We start from the raw sequence: 15,610 nt of genomic DNA, 5'->3' as shown, positions 1-15,610 counted from the left end.
GTTCTTCAGGCAGCGGTTTCAGTTTGAATCTTCTGCTTATGTTTTTTGTTAAACTTTATTTTGGGTGTGGATTATTTTCAGCAGGAATTGGCTGTCTTTATTTTATCCCTCCCTCTCTAGTGACTCTTGTGTGGAAAGATCCACATCTTGGGTAGTCATTATCCCATACGTCACTAGCTCATGGACTCTTGTTAATTACATGAAAGAAAACATAATTTATGTAAGAACTTACCTGATAAATTCATTTCTTTCATATTAACAAGAGTCCATGAGGCCCACCCTTTTTTGTGGTGGTTATGATTTTTTTGTATAAAGCACAATTATTCCAATTCCTTATTTTATATGCTTCGCACTTTTTCTTATCACCCCACTTCTTGGCTATTCGTTAAACTGATTTGTGGGTGTGGTGAGGGGTGTATTTATAGGCATTTTAAGGTTTGGGAAACTTTGCCCCTCCTGGTAGGAATGTATATCCCATACGTCACTAGCTCATGGACTCTTGTTAATATGAAAGAAATGAATTTATCAGGTAAGTTCTTACATAAATTATGTTTTTTCTTTCCCGTGTCCCAGTAAATCCAGTAAAAGCTCAAGCATTTCTGAAATGTGTTTCAGATCTAGAGTTGACTGGAGTAATTATGCCGGTTCCAGTTCCGGAACAGGGGATGGGGTTTTATTCCATTCTCTTCATTGTACCAAAGAAGGAGAATTCCTTCAGACCAGTTCTGGATCTAAAAATATTGAATAGTTATGTAAGAATACCAACGTTCAAGATGGTAACTGTAAGGACTATCTTGCCTTTTGTTCAGCAAGGGAATTATATGTCCACAATAGATTTACAGGATGCATATCTGCATATTCCGATTCATCCAGATCATTATCAGTTCCTGAGATTCTCTTTTCTGGACAAGCATTACCAGTTTGTGGCTCTGCCGTTTGGCCTAGCTACAGCTCCAAGAATTTTTACAAAGGTTCTCGGTGCCCTTCTGTCTGTAATCAGAGAACAGGGTATTGTGGTATTTCCTTATTTGGACGATATCTTGGTACTTGCTCAGTCTTTACATTTAGCAGAATCTCATACGAATCGACTTGTGTTGTTTCTTCAAGATCATGGTTGGAGGATCAATTTACCAAAAAGTTCTTTGATTCCTCAGACAAGGGTAACCTTTCTGGGTTTCCAGATGGATTCAGTGTCCATGACTCTGTCTTTAACAGACAAGAGACGTCTAAAATTGATTGCAGCTTGTCGAAACCTTCAGTCACAATCATTCCCTTCGGTAGCCTTATGCATGGAAATTCTAGGTCTTATGACTGCTGCATCGGACGCGATCCCCTTTGCTCGTTTTCACATGCGACCTCTTCAGCTCTGTATGCTGAAGCAATGGTGCAAGGATTACACGAAGATATCTCAATTAATATCTTTAAAACCGATTGTTCGACACTCTCTAACATGGTGGACAGATCACCATCGTTTAATTCAGGGGGCTTCTTTTGTGCTTCCGACCTGGACTGTAATTTCAACAGATGCAAGTCTCACAGGTTGGGGAGCTGTGTGGGGTTCTCTGACGGCACAAGGAGTTTGGGAATCTCAGGAGGTGAGATTACGATCAATATTTTGGAACTCCGTGCAATTTTCAGAGCTCTTCAGTTTTGGCCTCTTCTGAAGAGAGAATCGTTCATTTGTTTTCAAACAGACAATGTCACAACTGTGGCATACATCAATCATCAAGGAGGGACTCACAGTCCTCTTGCTATGAAAGAAGTATCTCGAATTTTGGTTTGGGCGGAATCCAGCTCCTGTCTAATCTCTGCGGTTCATATCCCAGGTATAGACAATTGGGAAGCGGATTATCTCAGTCGCCAAACGTTGCATCCGGGCGAATGGTCTCTTCACCCAGAGGTATTTCTTCAGATTGTTCAAATGTGGGAACTTCCAGAAATAGATCTGATGGCGTCCCATCTAAACAAGAAACTTCCCAGGTATCTGTCCAGATCCCGGGATCCTCAGGCGGAGGCAGTGGATGCATTATCACTTCCTTGGAAGTATCATCCTGCCTATATCTTTCCGCCTCTAGTTCTTCTTCCAAGAGTAATCTCCAAGATTCTGAAGGAATGCTCGTTTGTTCTGCTGGTAGCTCCGGCATGGCCTCACAGGTTTTGGTATGCGGATCTTGTCCGGATGGCCTCTTGCCAACCGTGGACTCTTCCGTTAAGACCAGACCTTCTGTCACAAGGTCCTTTTTTCCATCAGGATCTGAAATCCTTAAATTTAAAGGTATGGAGATTGAACGCTTGATTCTTGGTCAAAGAGGTTTCTCTGACTCTGTGATTAATACTATGTTACAGGCTCGTAAATCTGTATCTCGAGAGATATATTATAGAGTCTGGAAGACTTATATTTCTTGGTGTCTTTCTCATCATTTTTCTTGGCATTCTTTTAGAATACCGAGAAGTTTACAGTTTCTTCAGGATGGTTTAGATAAGGGTTTGTCCGCAAGTTCTTTGAAAGGACAAATCTCTGCTCTTTCTGTTCTTTTTCACAGAAAGATTGCTATTCTTCCTGATATTCATTGTTTTGTACAAGCTTTGGTTCGTATAAAACCTGTTATTAAGTAAATTTCTCCTCCTTGGAGTTTGAATTTGGTATTGGGAGCTCTTCAAGCTCCTCCGTTTGAACCTATGCATTCATTGGACATTAAATTACTTTCTTGGAAAGTTTTGTTCCTTTTGGCCATCTCTTCTGCCAGAAGAGTTTCTGAATTATCTGCTCTTTCTTGTGAGTCTCCTTTTCTGATTTTTCATCAGGATAAGGCGGTGTTGCGAACTTCTTTTGAATTTTTACCTAAAGTTGTGAATTCCAACAACATTAGTAGAGAAATTGTGGTTCCTTCATTATGTCCTAATCCTAAGAATTCTAAGGAGAAATCGTTGCATTCTTTGGATGTTGTTAGAGCTTTGAAATATTATGTTGAAGCTACGAAATCTTTCCGTAAGACTTCTAGTTTATTTGTTATCTTTTCCGGTTCTAGAAAAGGCCAGAAAGCTTCTGCCATTTCTTTGGCATCTTGGTTGAAATCTTTAATTCATCTTGCCTATGTTGAGTCGGGTAAAACTCCGCCTCAAAGAATTACAGCTCATTCTACTAGGTCAGTTTCTACTTCCTGGGCGTTTAGGAATGAAGCTTCGGTTGACCAGATTTGCAAAGCAGCAACTTGGTCCTCTTTGCATACTTTTACTAAATTCTACCATTTTTATGTATTTTCTTCTTCTGAAGCAGTTTTTGGTCGAAAAGTACTTCAGGCAGCGGTTTCAGTTTGAATCTTCTGCTTATGTTTTTCGTTAAACTTTATTTTGGGTGTGGATTATTTTCAGCAGGAATTGGCTGTCTTTATTTTATCCCTCCCTCTCTAGTGACTCTTGTGTGGAAAGATCCACATCTTGGGTAGTCATTATCCCATACGTCACTAGCTCATGGACTCTTGCTAATTACATGAAAGAAAACATAATTTATGTAAGAACTTACCTGATAAATTCATTTCTTTCATATTAGCAAGAGTCCATGAGGCCCGCCCTTTTTTTGTGGTGGTTATGATTTTTGTATAAAGCACAATTATTCCAATTCCTTATTTTATATGCTTTCGCACTTTTTTATCACCCCACTTCTTGGCTATTCGTTAAACTGAATTGTGGGTGTGGTGAGGGGTGTATTTATAGGCATTTTGAGGTTTGGGAAACTTTGCCCCTCCTGGTAGGAATGTATATCCCATACGTCACTAGCTCATGGACTCTTGCTAATATGAAAGAAATGAATTTATCAGGTAAGTTCTTACATAAATTGTTTTTTTGTTTGGTGTCTAAATTTGAGGTGTTGATGATATGCACCGGTTTAGATAGATTATACATTGATTTATGTATCACCTTGAAAAAAATTTTTTTGAGTTTGTGCAAACCACTCTTGTCTGCATTTATTTTTGTGATGCACTCTTCACCTGAGGTAAATGCAATATTTTGGCATATGAGTAGTGCTGGACTAAGGGTATTTTCTTGTTAACCTCCCCTGTTTTTCAATGTTTTGCTAATCATTACCCCCTTGCACCAGATTTGCAACAGGATTTTTTTGCATCTCTGTTACACACACATACATACATACATACATACATATACATACACACACACATAAACACACATTTTTTTCCCATTTATTTAATTTTATAACATAAGTTATGTAACTCTTTTTAGGTAACACCGTTTCCGAATACTGGATTTATTAATGGGTTTACGTCTCCTACATTTAAGCCAACTGCATCACCTTTAACTTCCCTTAGACCGTACACTCCCAGAAACAGGCAAGTATTTTTCTGATTGATTTTTTTGTTTTAAAGTAAATAGAAGAAATAAATTGATTAGTTTTCTTGTACAGGAATGATGAATAGTTTGTCTTGTGGCATTTATGGAGTAGGTTAAAACTTGGTGAAACAAGAATTTATGAAAAGGGGCATTACCCTCTTATAATTTATGAATTTAAATGGATTATGTGTCTATTATCACTGCAAATCAAAGTAAACGGGTTGGGTTTTTGTTTTGTGAAAACATTATCCTGCATTTCAAAGAATGGTATGTTATTTATGTGATTAATGCTTTGTGTGTTACATGGTTTATTATATTTAGCCCCCTCTGGTTTCTTCACTCATCTGTGCATATTGTGTACTTGTCTTCTCTCTAATGTATCTGCTTTACAATTGAGCTGTCTAGTGCATTTCATGTCCTTAGGCAATCAATTTTGGGTAAGGGTAGACCTACTGATCACCTAAGCCTCTCCTATTTCTTCCTACTCTGCCAAGCTGCCCTCTCTGTGTGAATCATGCATTGAACATAATACTAATCTTAGACCAGAAGGGTCCTTGGGTTTAATCCCCCACTGCATGGACCCTTAGGGGACTCTTCTGAGCTATTTCCTAAATTTAAAGAGTATATTGAATTTGCTATAGCAGAACCAATGGCTGGGATGCCTCCTCCAGAAAAGCACAGATATTTGTTTGCAGTTAACATTATCTGTCCTCAAAAGCAATTTTCCTGTTGGCCTCCTATATTACTTTCCTGGTATTAATCATAAAAAGGCGTTGATGGACTCTTAAATTTCCTCTGCTGAGGATTCAGTGGGTGCAGATGCATCTTTAAATTTCTGGTTGAAGCATATACATGTCTTACTCTGGAATTGTTAAAGGGACATAAAACCACAAATTTTTCTTTCATGATTCAGATAGAACATACCATTTTAAACAACTTGCCAATGTACTTTTATTATCAAAATTTATTTTTCTTTTTATCCTTCGTTGAAAAGCAGGAAGGTAAGTTCAGGAGTGTGCACGTGTCTGCAGTACTATATGGCGGTGGTTTCTCAACAATGTTTTACATTAGCAAAAGCACTAGATGGCAGCACTCTTTCCTGTCATGTAGTGCTCCAGAAATGTGCACGCTACTTTTCTAGATATCTCTTCAACAAAGAATAACATAAGCAGAGCAAATTTAAAATGACCGTATATTCTCTACCTGGCTGTCATAAATGCAAGGATTGCAGCTATTGCAGTTTTTTCTAAACATGACCTGGATGCCGTCATATCCACAGTTGCTGGAGTTTTCTTTCCTATGGCATGGAGAGTCCACGAAACATTCTAATTACTAATTTGATATTCACTCCTGGGTGAGGCAAAGAGCACCCCAGCAACGCTGTTAAGTATCACTTCCCTTACCCATAACCCCCAGTCATTCTCTTTGCCTTGATCACGGGAGGATAGTGAAGATGGTGTCTAAAGATTTTAATCCGTTTAGTGGGTACTTTTCCCTGCAAGCAAGGATTGGGGCTATGCTGTGTCCATGTCAATCTCTTTAGTAAGAGTAATAGTGGCTATTAGCAGTTAGAAGACGATGAGGTAGTCTTTGCTTAAACTTCTAACATTATTGCTACCCCTATTATAGAAAGACAGAGTTGGTTACTCTGTATTTTCTTTTCCTTCTAAATACAGGTAGAGTCCAAAGCTGCATTCATTACTTGTGGGAATACAGAACCTGGCCACCAGGAGGAGGCAAAGACACCCCAGCCAAAGGCTTAAATACCTCCCCCACTTCCCTCATCCCCCAGTCATTCTTTGCCTTTCATCACAGGAGGTTGGCAGAGATGTGTCGGAAGTTTTTTCGGAGTAGTTCCATATGAGGGGTACCTGCCCTTCTGGATGGAACTGGAGTTTTAAGTAGTCTTGTCAGCCTCTCAGTGAGAGCATTGATGAAAGTTAGAGTCCAGAGATGCGGGGAGAGTCTTTCTGCGAAACCATCCCGACTCAGATTAACAGCTCCTATAAGCAATCGGCATTGACGAGTTTCGCTGCTTGCTTTCTTCACTCAAGTCCATGTCAGTGGTTCTGCTACTATCTGTCAAACTTGAAGAACCTTGTTGCTGTTCCACGGATTGTTCAATTTATACACACATGTTAACGATTGAAGACAGGGTCTCAGTGGGACTCCTTTATCTTTATGTAATCAAGGGTTAATATCTTCTGAGGGGGATTGATGAACAGTGGGGTCTTTTTAATCATGTTTGTTATGTGATTTTTACTGCGTATGTGTAAGGAGACATTTTAGGCTCTTTGGCTGATAACGGAATGTACGGGTTACAGAGCTGCACACTTTTTTCTAGCAGGGGCGGTCCTGCATGAGGCACCATGTGACTGGGTGTAGTCATGTCTTGTTTTCCATTTACATTTCCTGACCGAGTGGCTGCGGAGAAGAGTTCATTTCTCTACCTGTCTGGGTCAAAGGAGGTGGTGAGTGCCCCAACAATTGCGGGTGTAGGTGCCAGTTTGCTTTTTTGTCTAAAACGCTTAATTGAATTTATGGAGGTGTCTGATATTCTAGAGGATTCCTCTGATACAGATTTTGATACCTGCGTATGTTGTGAGGAGGACCGGGTAGACCAACCTGCTCAATTATGTTCCGTATGCCGCAATTGGGTGTTCTCTTCTAGCAATGTTGAGATGTTAGAGACCACTAAGCCGTCTACCTCTGAGGATTCCTTGTCCCGTGAGGTGCGTACCCTAGATTCTTATCCTACACATACAGTTCCCCTAAGTGCCATCATTCCTTCGTCTGAGGGAGACTTTTTTTTCACTGGAGGTTACTGCGCATCTCTATGGCTTAAGCGAGTTTGTCTCTTCCGCCTACAAAGCGAAGGGTTAATCCGTGCTCTCCTACACATGGGCCATCGTGTAAAATGATGATTGTGCCAGATCTGTCATCTGGGTGTGCGGTTCCCTCTGAGGCTTCAGAGGTAGAACCTCCGGGGTCGGAATCGCCTGAATTGATTCTTCCGGAGGATTTGGATTTTAGACTTAGTGGCATGCTTACATTTACTCCTGAGAGATTTTAGAGGTTCCTAGTCCTGATCCGTCAGGTTTATCTCAGTCCTCTATATCAGATAACGATCTTGATTAGATGAGTGGAGAAGGTTGGATCCTTTCCTTTATCGTCTCTATGTATATATATATTATAGAATCCCAGTCCCGAGCTCCATGGGGGATTTGTGTTGTACACAGGCAGGACCTGTTCGTTTGCACACCCTTTTGTATCCTTTTGTGCGTTTATCAATTTTCTTTTCTAATCCGTCTCGGATAGTTTTTGTTTTAGGAGCTCAGGGTCCTTGCTGAAACTTTTTTGGGGTTTCGTCTCTTGGACTGTTCTGGTTATATCGACTTTGATGGTTGAGATGGATGTCTTCCGCTCGGGGTCCTTGCTGAAACTCTTTTCTTTTACAAGATATGACGAGTCCACGGATTTCATCCTTACTTATGGGATATCGCCTCCTGGTCAGCAGGAGGAGGCAAAGAGCTCCACAGCAGAGCTGCATAAATAGCTCTTCCCTTCCAACACAGTCATTCTCTTTGCCTGTGTTAGTGATAGGAAGAGGTAAAGTGAGGTGTTAGTTTATATTCTTCAATCAAGAGTTTTTTATTTTAAAACGGTACCGATGTGTGCTGTTTTTATTACAGAGCAGCTTCTGAATAGTCTTATAGGCTATGGGAACTGGGGGATTTCTGTATCCACTGCGCCTCCCATATATGTGCTGCATTTTCTGTATATGGTCTTGTGAGGTTGTAACCAAGACCCTGCTTTTTCACAGGACCTCAGGAGGAAGATTGGACCTCATGATACTGTAAAGTTGACATGCTGTACCTTCAGCATAGAGGTAAGTGCAGTTTTTATTCTGGGCCATGCATATACTCAGACTAACTGTACTGACTTTCATATATTGGGGACTAGACTGTCTCCCTTTATATCCCCAGACATTAGTGCAGTTTTGCAGAACCTAAAAGCACTGGGGTATGCGTACATAGCTGGTTTATTTTATGTTTCCTCATTCTAAGGACAGACCGGACTTGACTTAGAAACGCTTACATTTTTTTACATGGGAATACGCTGTAACCAGACACTTTAGCACGTATGTGGGACCTAGAAGCGCTGGGAAATGTTTGTGTATACATTTATTAAGGGCTGGCTGACGCTGGGGACGGGTGTATATTTTTATTGACAAGGCTCCGTTTCTTGGCGGCATTTTGAGTGTTTCACTGTTACGCCCACGAAGGGTGGGGCTTACTTTCACGCGCTCTGAACAGCGCAGCTCTCTCTATCCCGGTGCAGCATCTACTCAGTCCCTTAGTCAGCTTGTGGGGAATTTACAAGCGACTTAGGTGCACAGTGTGGCAGTGTTTTAACTTGGTCAGGAGGCAGGTAGGAGCCGCAGTGGAGCTGCGGCGGAGTCACTGTGTATTTTACAAAAGTGAAACAGTAGAAAAACTTTATAACCATCGTGCAAATGTGATATTGACCCTCTGCCTTAGTTCTTAAGCTTTATTTTGGATTGCCAGTGTTACAAGTTGAATTCTTAATACAATAAATTTATTCTTAAGCTTCAGATTGTTTTCTTAAAGATACAGTACAACAGATTTTTTCTGTGATTTGACCAAGGTTGCTTTTGTTTAAGTTATCACGGATTACCTAGAACAAAATACATGTCCTATGTATTTGGATGCCATTGTGGAACCCCGTTACACTATGTGACACTTGTATAGAGAGAGCATTACAGTGTAAAGAGAAAATATTTTTTCATAAAGATATGTCTAAAGAAAGTTCTCAAACCAATGAGATTCAGGGTATGCCGCAATCTTCTCCCCAAGCGTCACAGCCTTTAATTCCTGCGCAACGGCGTCTGCTTCTTTCACCTTGCAGGATATGGCTGCAGTTATGTCATCCACTCTCACAGAAGTATTGCCTAAATTGCCAGCGTTGCAAGGCACACGCAGCAGGGCAGAAACCCATGTGGGCCCTGCGACTTCTGATGCTTTGATGCCTATCTCAGATTTACCTTCCCAGGGATCTGAATTGGGGAGCAGGGAGACTCTTTCTGAGGATGAACTGTCTGACTCAGGTAGTGGGTTGCCTCAGACAGATTCAGACGTCATGTCCTACAGATTTAAACTGGAACACCACCTTGTGTTGCTGAGGGAGGTTTTGATGACTCTGGACAATTGTGACTCTATTGTGGTACCTCCAGAGAAATTGTGTAAGATGGACAAATACTTAGAAGTTCCTACTTACTCTGATGTCTTAAGAGAATTTTGGAAATTGTTTTGCGGGAATGGGAAAGACCCGGGTATCCCTTTCTCTCCTTCCCCTATGTTTAAGAAGATGTACCCTATAGTATAACTGACACCATTCAGGACTCTTGGCAGACGGTCCCTAAGTTGGAGGGTGCTATTTCTACCCTGGCTAAGCGTACGACTATCCCTATTGAGGACAGTTGTGCTTTCAAAGACCCTATGGATAAAAAGTTGGAGGGTCTTCTAAAAAAGCTCTTTGTTCATCAAGGGTTTCTATTACAACCGATGGCCTGCATTGTACCAGTCACAACTGCGACTGCCTTTTGGCTTGAAGCCTTAGAAGAGTCTCTTAAGACGGAGGCTTCTCTAGAGGAAATAATGGATAGAATTAAGGCCCTTAAGCTGGCTAATTCTTTTGTCACGGATGCCGCCTTTCAGAAAGCCAAATTGGCGGCTAAGAATGCAGGTTTTTCCATTTTAGCACACAGAGCCTTATGGTTGAAATCTTGGCCTGCGGATGTGTCCTCTAAATCCAAACTTTTGGCTATTCCTTTCAAGGGAAAGACCCTATTTGGGCCTGATTTGAAAGAAATCATTTCTGACATTACGGGAGGTAAGGGGACGACAAAGTAATTTTCGCTCCTTTCGTAATTTCAAGGGAGTCTCCACTCCCTCTTCAGCTAAACAGGATCCTCAAGCCAAGCTCACCTGGAGACCCAACCAGGCTTGGAACAAGGGCAAACAACCCAAGAAGCCCGCTGCTGCTCCCATGATAGCATGAAGGGGCGGCCCCCGATCCGGGACCGGATCTAGTAGGGGGCAGACTTTCTCTCTTTGTCCAGGCTTGGATGAGAGACGTTCAGGATCCATGGACACTAGAAATTGTGTCTCAAGGGTATCAGTTGGAGTTCAAGAATTCCTCCCCAAGGGGAAGGTTTCTTCTTTCATGATTGTCTGTAGACCAGATAAAAAGAGAGGCTTTCTTACGTTGTGTAAAAGACCTCTTCACTATGGGAGTAATTTGTCCCGTTCCGGAACAGGGACAGGGGTTTTACTCAAACCTTTTCGTAGTTCCCAAAAAAGAGGGAACATTCCAACCTATTTTAGACCTTCAAGATGGAGACTATTCGGACAATTCTTCCATTGAGCCAGGAGGGTCAATATATGACTACCGTGGACTTAAGGGATGCATATCTTCATATCCCTTTCCACAAGGATCATCACTAGTTCCTAAGGTTTGCCTTCCTGGACAAAATTTTCAGCTCATGTCTCTTCCTTTCGGGTTGGCCACGGCACCCAGGATCTTCACGAAGGTTCTAGGGGCTCTGCTGGCGGTTCTCAGACCGCGGGGCATTGCAGTGGCGCCTTATCTGGATGATTTTCTGATCCAGGCGTCGTCTTATCTGACAAAATTGCATACCGACATGGTTCTGGCATTTCTAAGGACTCATGGGTGGAAAGTGAATCTAGAAAAAAGTTCACTAATTCCACAGACAAGGGTTCCTTTCCTGGGAACTCTAATAGATTCTTTATCCATGAAAATATTTTTGACGGACGTCAGAAAGTTAAAGATTCTGAATACATGCTGATCCCTTCAGTCCAATCCTCGGCCATCAGTGACTCAGTGCATGGAAGTAATCTGATTGATGGTGGCAGCAATGGACATCATTCCGTTTGCTCGTTTTCATCTCAGACCTCTGCAACTGAGCATGCTCAGACAGTGGAATGGAGATTATGCAAATTTGTCTCCTCAGATAGATCTGGATCAGGAGACAGGAGACTCTCTTCTTTGGTGGTTGTCGCAGGATCATCTGTCCCAAGGGACGTGCTTCTGCAGACCCTCATGGGTGATAGTGACAACGGGCGCCAGTCTACTAGGATGGGGGGTAGTCTGGAATTCCCTGAAGGCTCAGGGTGTGTGGACTTGATTGGAGTCTCTACTTCCAATCAATATTCTGGAGTTGAGGGCAATATTCAATGCTCTTCAGGCTTGGCCTCAGTTGGCTTTGGCCAAATTCATCCGATTTCAGTCGGACAACATTACGACTATGGCTTACATCAATCATCAGGGAGGAACAAGGAGTTCCTTAGCGATGACAGAAGTATCCAAGATAATTCGGTGGACGGAGGCTCACTCTTGTTATCCGTCCGCAATCTACATCCCAGGTATGGACAACTGGGAAGCAGATTTTTTTGAGCAGACAGACGTTTCATCCGGGGGAATGGGAACTCCATCCGGAGGTCTTTGCCAACCTGATTCTCAGGTGGGGCAGGCCAGAGCTGGATCTCATGGCATCTCGTCAGAACGCCAGGCTCCCGATATACGGATCCAGGTTCAGGGATCCTCAGTCCGAACTGATAGATGCCCTGGCAGTGCCTTGGTCGTACAACCTAGCTTATGTGTTTCCACCATTTGCCCTCCTTCCGCGGGTGATTGCTCGGATCAAACAGGAGAGGGCTTCAGTGATTCTCATCGCTCCTGCGTGGCCTCGCAGGACTTGGTATGCCGACCTGGTGGACATGTCATCTCTGCCACCGTGGAAGCTTCCATTGAGGCAGGACCTTCTCATTCAGGGACCCTTCCATCATCCGAATCTAATTTCTCTGCAGCTGACTGCTTGGAGATTGAATGCTTGATTTTATCTAAGCGAGGGTTCTCTGATTCGGTCATTGCTACCTTGATTCAGGCACATAAACCTGTTACTAGAAAGATTTACCCTAAGATATGGCGTAAATATCTTTATTGGTGCGAATTCAAGGGTTACTCATGGAGTAAGATTAGGATTCCTAGGATTTTGTCCTTTCTCCAAGAAGGATTGGAGAAGGGGTTATCGGCAAGTTCCTTAAAGCGACAGATTTCTGCTCTGTCTATTTTGCTACACAAACGTCTGGCAGATTTTCCGGATGTTTAGTCCTTTTGTCAGGCTCTGACTAGGATCAGGCCTGTGTTTAGACCAATTGCTCCTCCTTGGAGTTTGAATTTAGTTCTTAAGTTCTTTAAGGGGTTCAGTTTGAACCTATGCATTCCATAGATATTAAGTTGTTGGAAAGTTTTATTTTTGGTGGCTATTTCCTCTGCTCGCAGAGTTTCTGAACTTTCAGCATTACAATGTGATTCTCCTTATCTTATTTCTCATTCCGATAAGGTGGTGTTGCGTACCAAACCTGGTTTTCTTCCTAAGGTTGTGTCTAACAAGAATATTAATCAGGGAATTGTTGTTCCTTCCTTGTGACCTAACCCTTCTTCTAAGAAGGAGCATCTGTTACTTAATTTGGACGTAGTCCGTTCCTTGAAGTTCTACTTGCAGGCAACTAAGGATTTTCGTCAAACATCTTCATTATTTGTTGTTTTTGCTGGGAAACTTAGGGGCCTGAAAGCTACGGCGACCTCTCTTTCTTTTTGGCTGAAGAGTATCATCCGTGTTGCATATGAGACTGCTGGACAGCAGCTTCCAGAACGAATTACGGCTCATTCTACTAGGGCGGTGGCTTCCTCATGGGCATTTAAAAACGATGCTTTTGTTGAACAGATTTGCAAGGCTGCAACTTGGTTGTCTCTTCACACTTTTTCCAAATTTTACAAATTTTATACTTTTGCCTCGTCTGAGGCTGTTTTTGGGAGAAAGGTTTTTCAAGCAGTGGTGCCTTCTGTTTAGTTTCCTGTCTTGTCCCTCCCTTTCATCCGTGTCCTATAGCTTTGGTATTATATCCCATAAGTAAGGATGAAATCCGTGGACTCGTCATATCTTGTAAAAGAAAAGGAAATTTATGCTTACCTAATAAATGTATTTCTTTTACGATATGACGAGTCCACGGCCCACCCTGTCGTTTTTCTAATACAGGTTTTTCTTTTGTTAAACTTCAGTCACCTCTGCTCCTTGGCTTTTCCTTTCTCTCCCTAACTTCGGTTGAATGACTGGGTTGGGGGGGATGGGAGGAGCTATTTATGCAGCTCTGCTGTGGAGCTCTTTGCCTCCTCCTGCTGACCAGGAGGCGATATCCCATAAGTAAGGATGAAATCCGTGGACTCGTCATATCGTAAAAGAAATAAATTTATTAGGTAAGCATAAATTTCCTTTTTTGGAGTTTTGTCTCTTGGATTGTTCTGGTTGTATTGACTTTGATGGTTGAGATGGTTGTCTTCTGATAGAAGCTTCTAAATTTTTGGTCGGGGTGATGTTCCCTCGATTTTATAGATATGAAAGATTAAGCCCCAGAGCTTATTTTATTTGTTTAGTTTCAGATCCTAGCGCTGCTGGAACTTAAGTTTTTTGTTCGTCATGACAGACGTGTCATACTCTTGATGACGGGCAGGACCTGTTTTGGGTAATAGTTCAGTCTGTTATTTCTTTCTAATATAGAGATGGAGCCTTTTCAAATTATTCTGGTCCGGGCAAAGTGGGCCCTTCTATACCGAAGGACAGGTAGGACCTGTCTTGGGTTCTTCTGGATGGGCACTTGATGCTGGTTCATATGGATCCGAGGATCCTAGGGGCTGGAGTTGAGCTTTTCATTCCGCCTTTTTCTGTACTATGGGACTTTTGTAGTCTTGTCCCGGTACTCTTTACAGTGTCATACACTGTCGGTCAACAGCCCAATTAGGGGAAGGGTTTTCTTCTTCTGGGTCTGAGCTTTAAGTAGAGCTTTTTTGATCTCTTTATTCTGAGAGAATACATGGTTTTCTCTATCTGGATTTAGGAAGAAGGTTATCTTTCCTGTCCAAAGTGGTCTAGTGTAGTCTGGTAATTTCCTCTATGGAATTAGGTGGATGATTGGAATCCAGCGGCTGTCGCTGGATGTTCATTTAAAATCATGCTTGTTTAAGCAGGTCCGGTTCTTAGGGACCGTTTTTTTTCCGGAACCTTGCTTCAGTCCTCAGTTTTGGGATCTGGGGTTTAATGTGAAAGTAGCCTATTTCTAGGTGTTGCTGTGGCTCCCGAGTCTTGGCGTTTTTCTGATTTTTCAAGCGTCTTCTAGTTGAGCTTTTGGGATTTGCTTCCTGCCAGTTCCATCCTCAGGGGTGGACCTAGACCTTAGTTCTGGGGTTATCACCAGGTTGGATCCTTTGGATGCAGTTTGGTCTTTCAGACAGGAAGGCTCTTTGCTTTAGTGCTTTCAAAGTAAAAAACACTATCGGGTTCTGCCCTCCAATTCACCTTCAGGCCTTAGTTGGTGCTTTGTGAATTTAGCCCAGGCCAAGTCGACATGACTTGAGTTCTTGTCTCTGCCTAGAGTCTTTGTGGTTTACTGTTTGTGGACTTGTTCTCCAGTGTTCGGTCCAGCTCTTCTGGTGTTGGGGGCTTTTCTCCTAGTCCCCCTGGGCAGTTTTGTCTTGGTCTCTTCCCTGTCAGCAGGGAGAGAGTGGTTTCTGGGGTATGTGAATCAGGATTTTCCTTCCAGTCATCTTGGGGGGGGGGGTTCAGTCCAGCATTTGGCTCAGAGGTCTGGTCTGCTGGATACATGCCAGTTGGGACCTCTTGGTGAGTGGATTATTTCTGAGTTAGTGAGTTCCTCCTGCGTAGATAGGAGGGTCACGAATTTGGTGGTGAGCGAAGGCCCACTACGGCTCTTGACAGCAATCCATTCTCTGAGCGTCTGTGAGACGGTTGCTCCATTTTTGTCCGTGGCTTCTTAATCATGGGTTAGAGGCTCGCTGTCTTAAGAGTTCCCTTGTTGCAGGGATCTACCGGGTAAGAGTCTCTTTGAGTATGCGATCTTTTCTTCTGGGGAGAATTGCGAGCTATCATTGGGTCCTAGTTGAGTTTTTTTTTCTTAAGGGTTCAGTGGAGGAGTCTTTTTCGCTGGCTCTAGGAAACAGCGGGACACGAGCCTCCTCAGAGGTTTATGGCTCTGTTCGACTGCAGTGACAATTTTTTAGGTCTCTGACATGAGATCCTATGGTTCTGGTTGTTGGGTGGCTGCTTGGTCCTCCTAACATTCTTATTATTTTTACTTTTTTGCTT

The 15,610-nt window shown here is 42.5% G+C and overlaps 1 protein-coding gene across 1 annotated transcript in view; it reads left to right on the top strand.

The window, feature by feature from the left end:
- Positions 1–15,610, top strand: part of LARP4B (La ribonucleoprotein 4B) — a 921,178-nt gene that overhangs the window by 602,826 nt on the left and 302,742 nt on the right. Inside the window, exon 10 of the mRNA XM_053715674.1 lies at positions 4,240–4,346. Coding sequence (XP_053571649.1) covers positions 4,240–4,346 — 107 coding nt within the window. The remainder of the gene's footprint in view (positions 1–4,239; positions 4,347–15,610) is intronic.

Source organism: Bombina bombina, chromosome 5, assembly GCF_027579735.1.
Source record: "Bombina bombina isolate aBomBom1 chromosome 5, aBomBom1.pri, whole genome shotgun sequence".
Taxonomy (NCBI): Eukaryota; Metazoa; Chordata; class Amphibia; order Anura; family Bombinatoridae; genus Bombina; species Bombina bombina.
The sequence above is the reverse complement of the archived record's forward strand: the minus strand, read 5'-3'. Positions and strand labels throughout refer to the sequence as shown.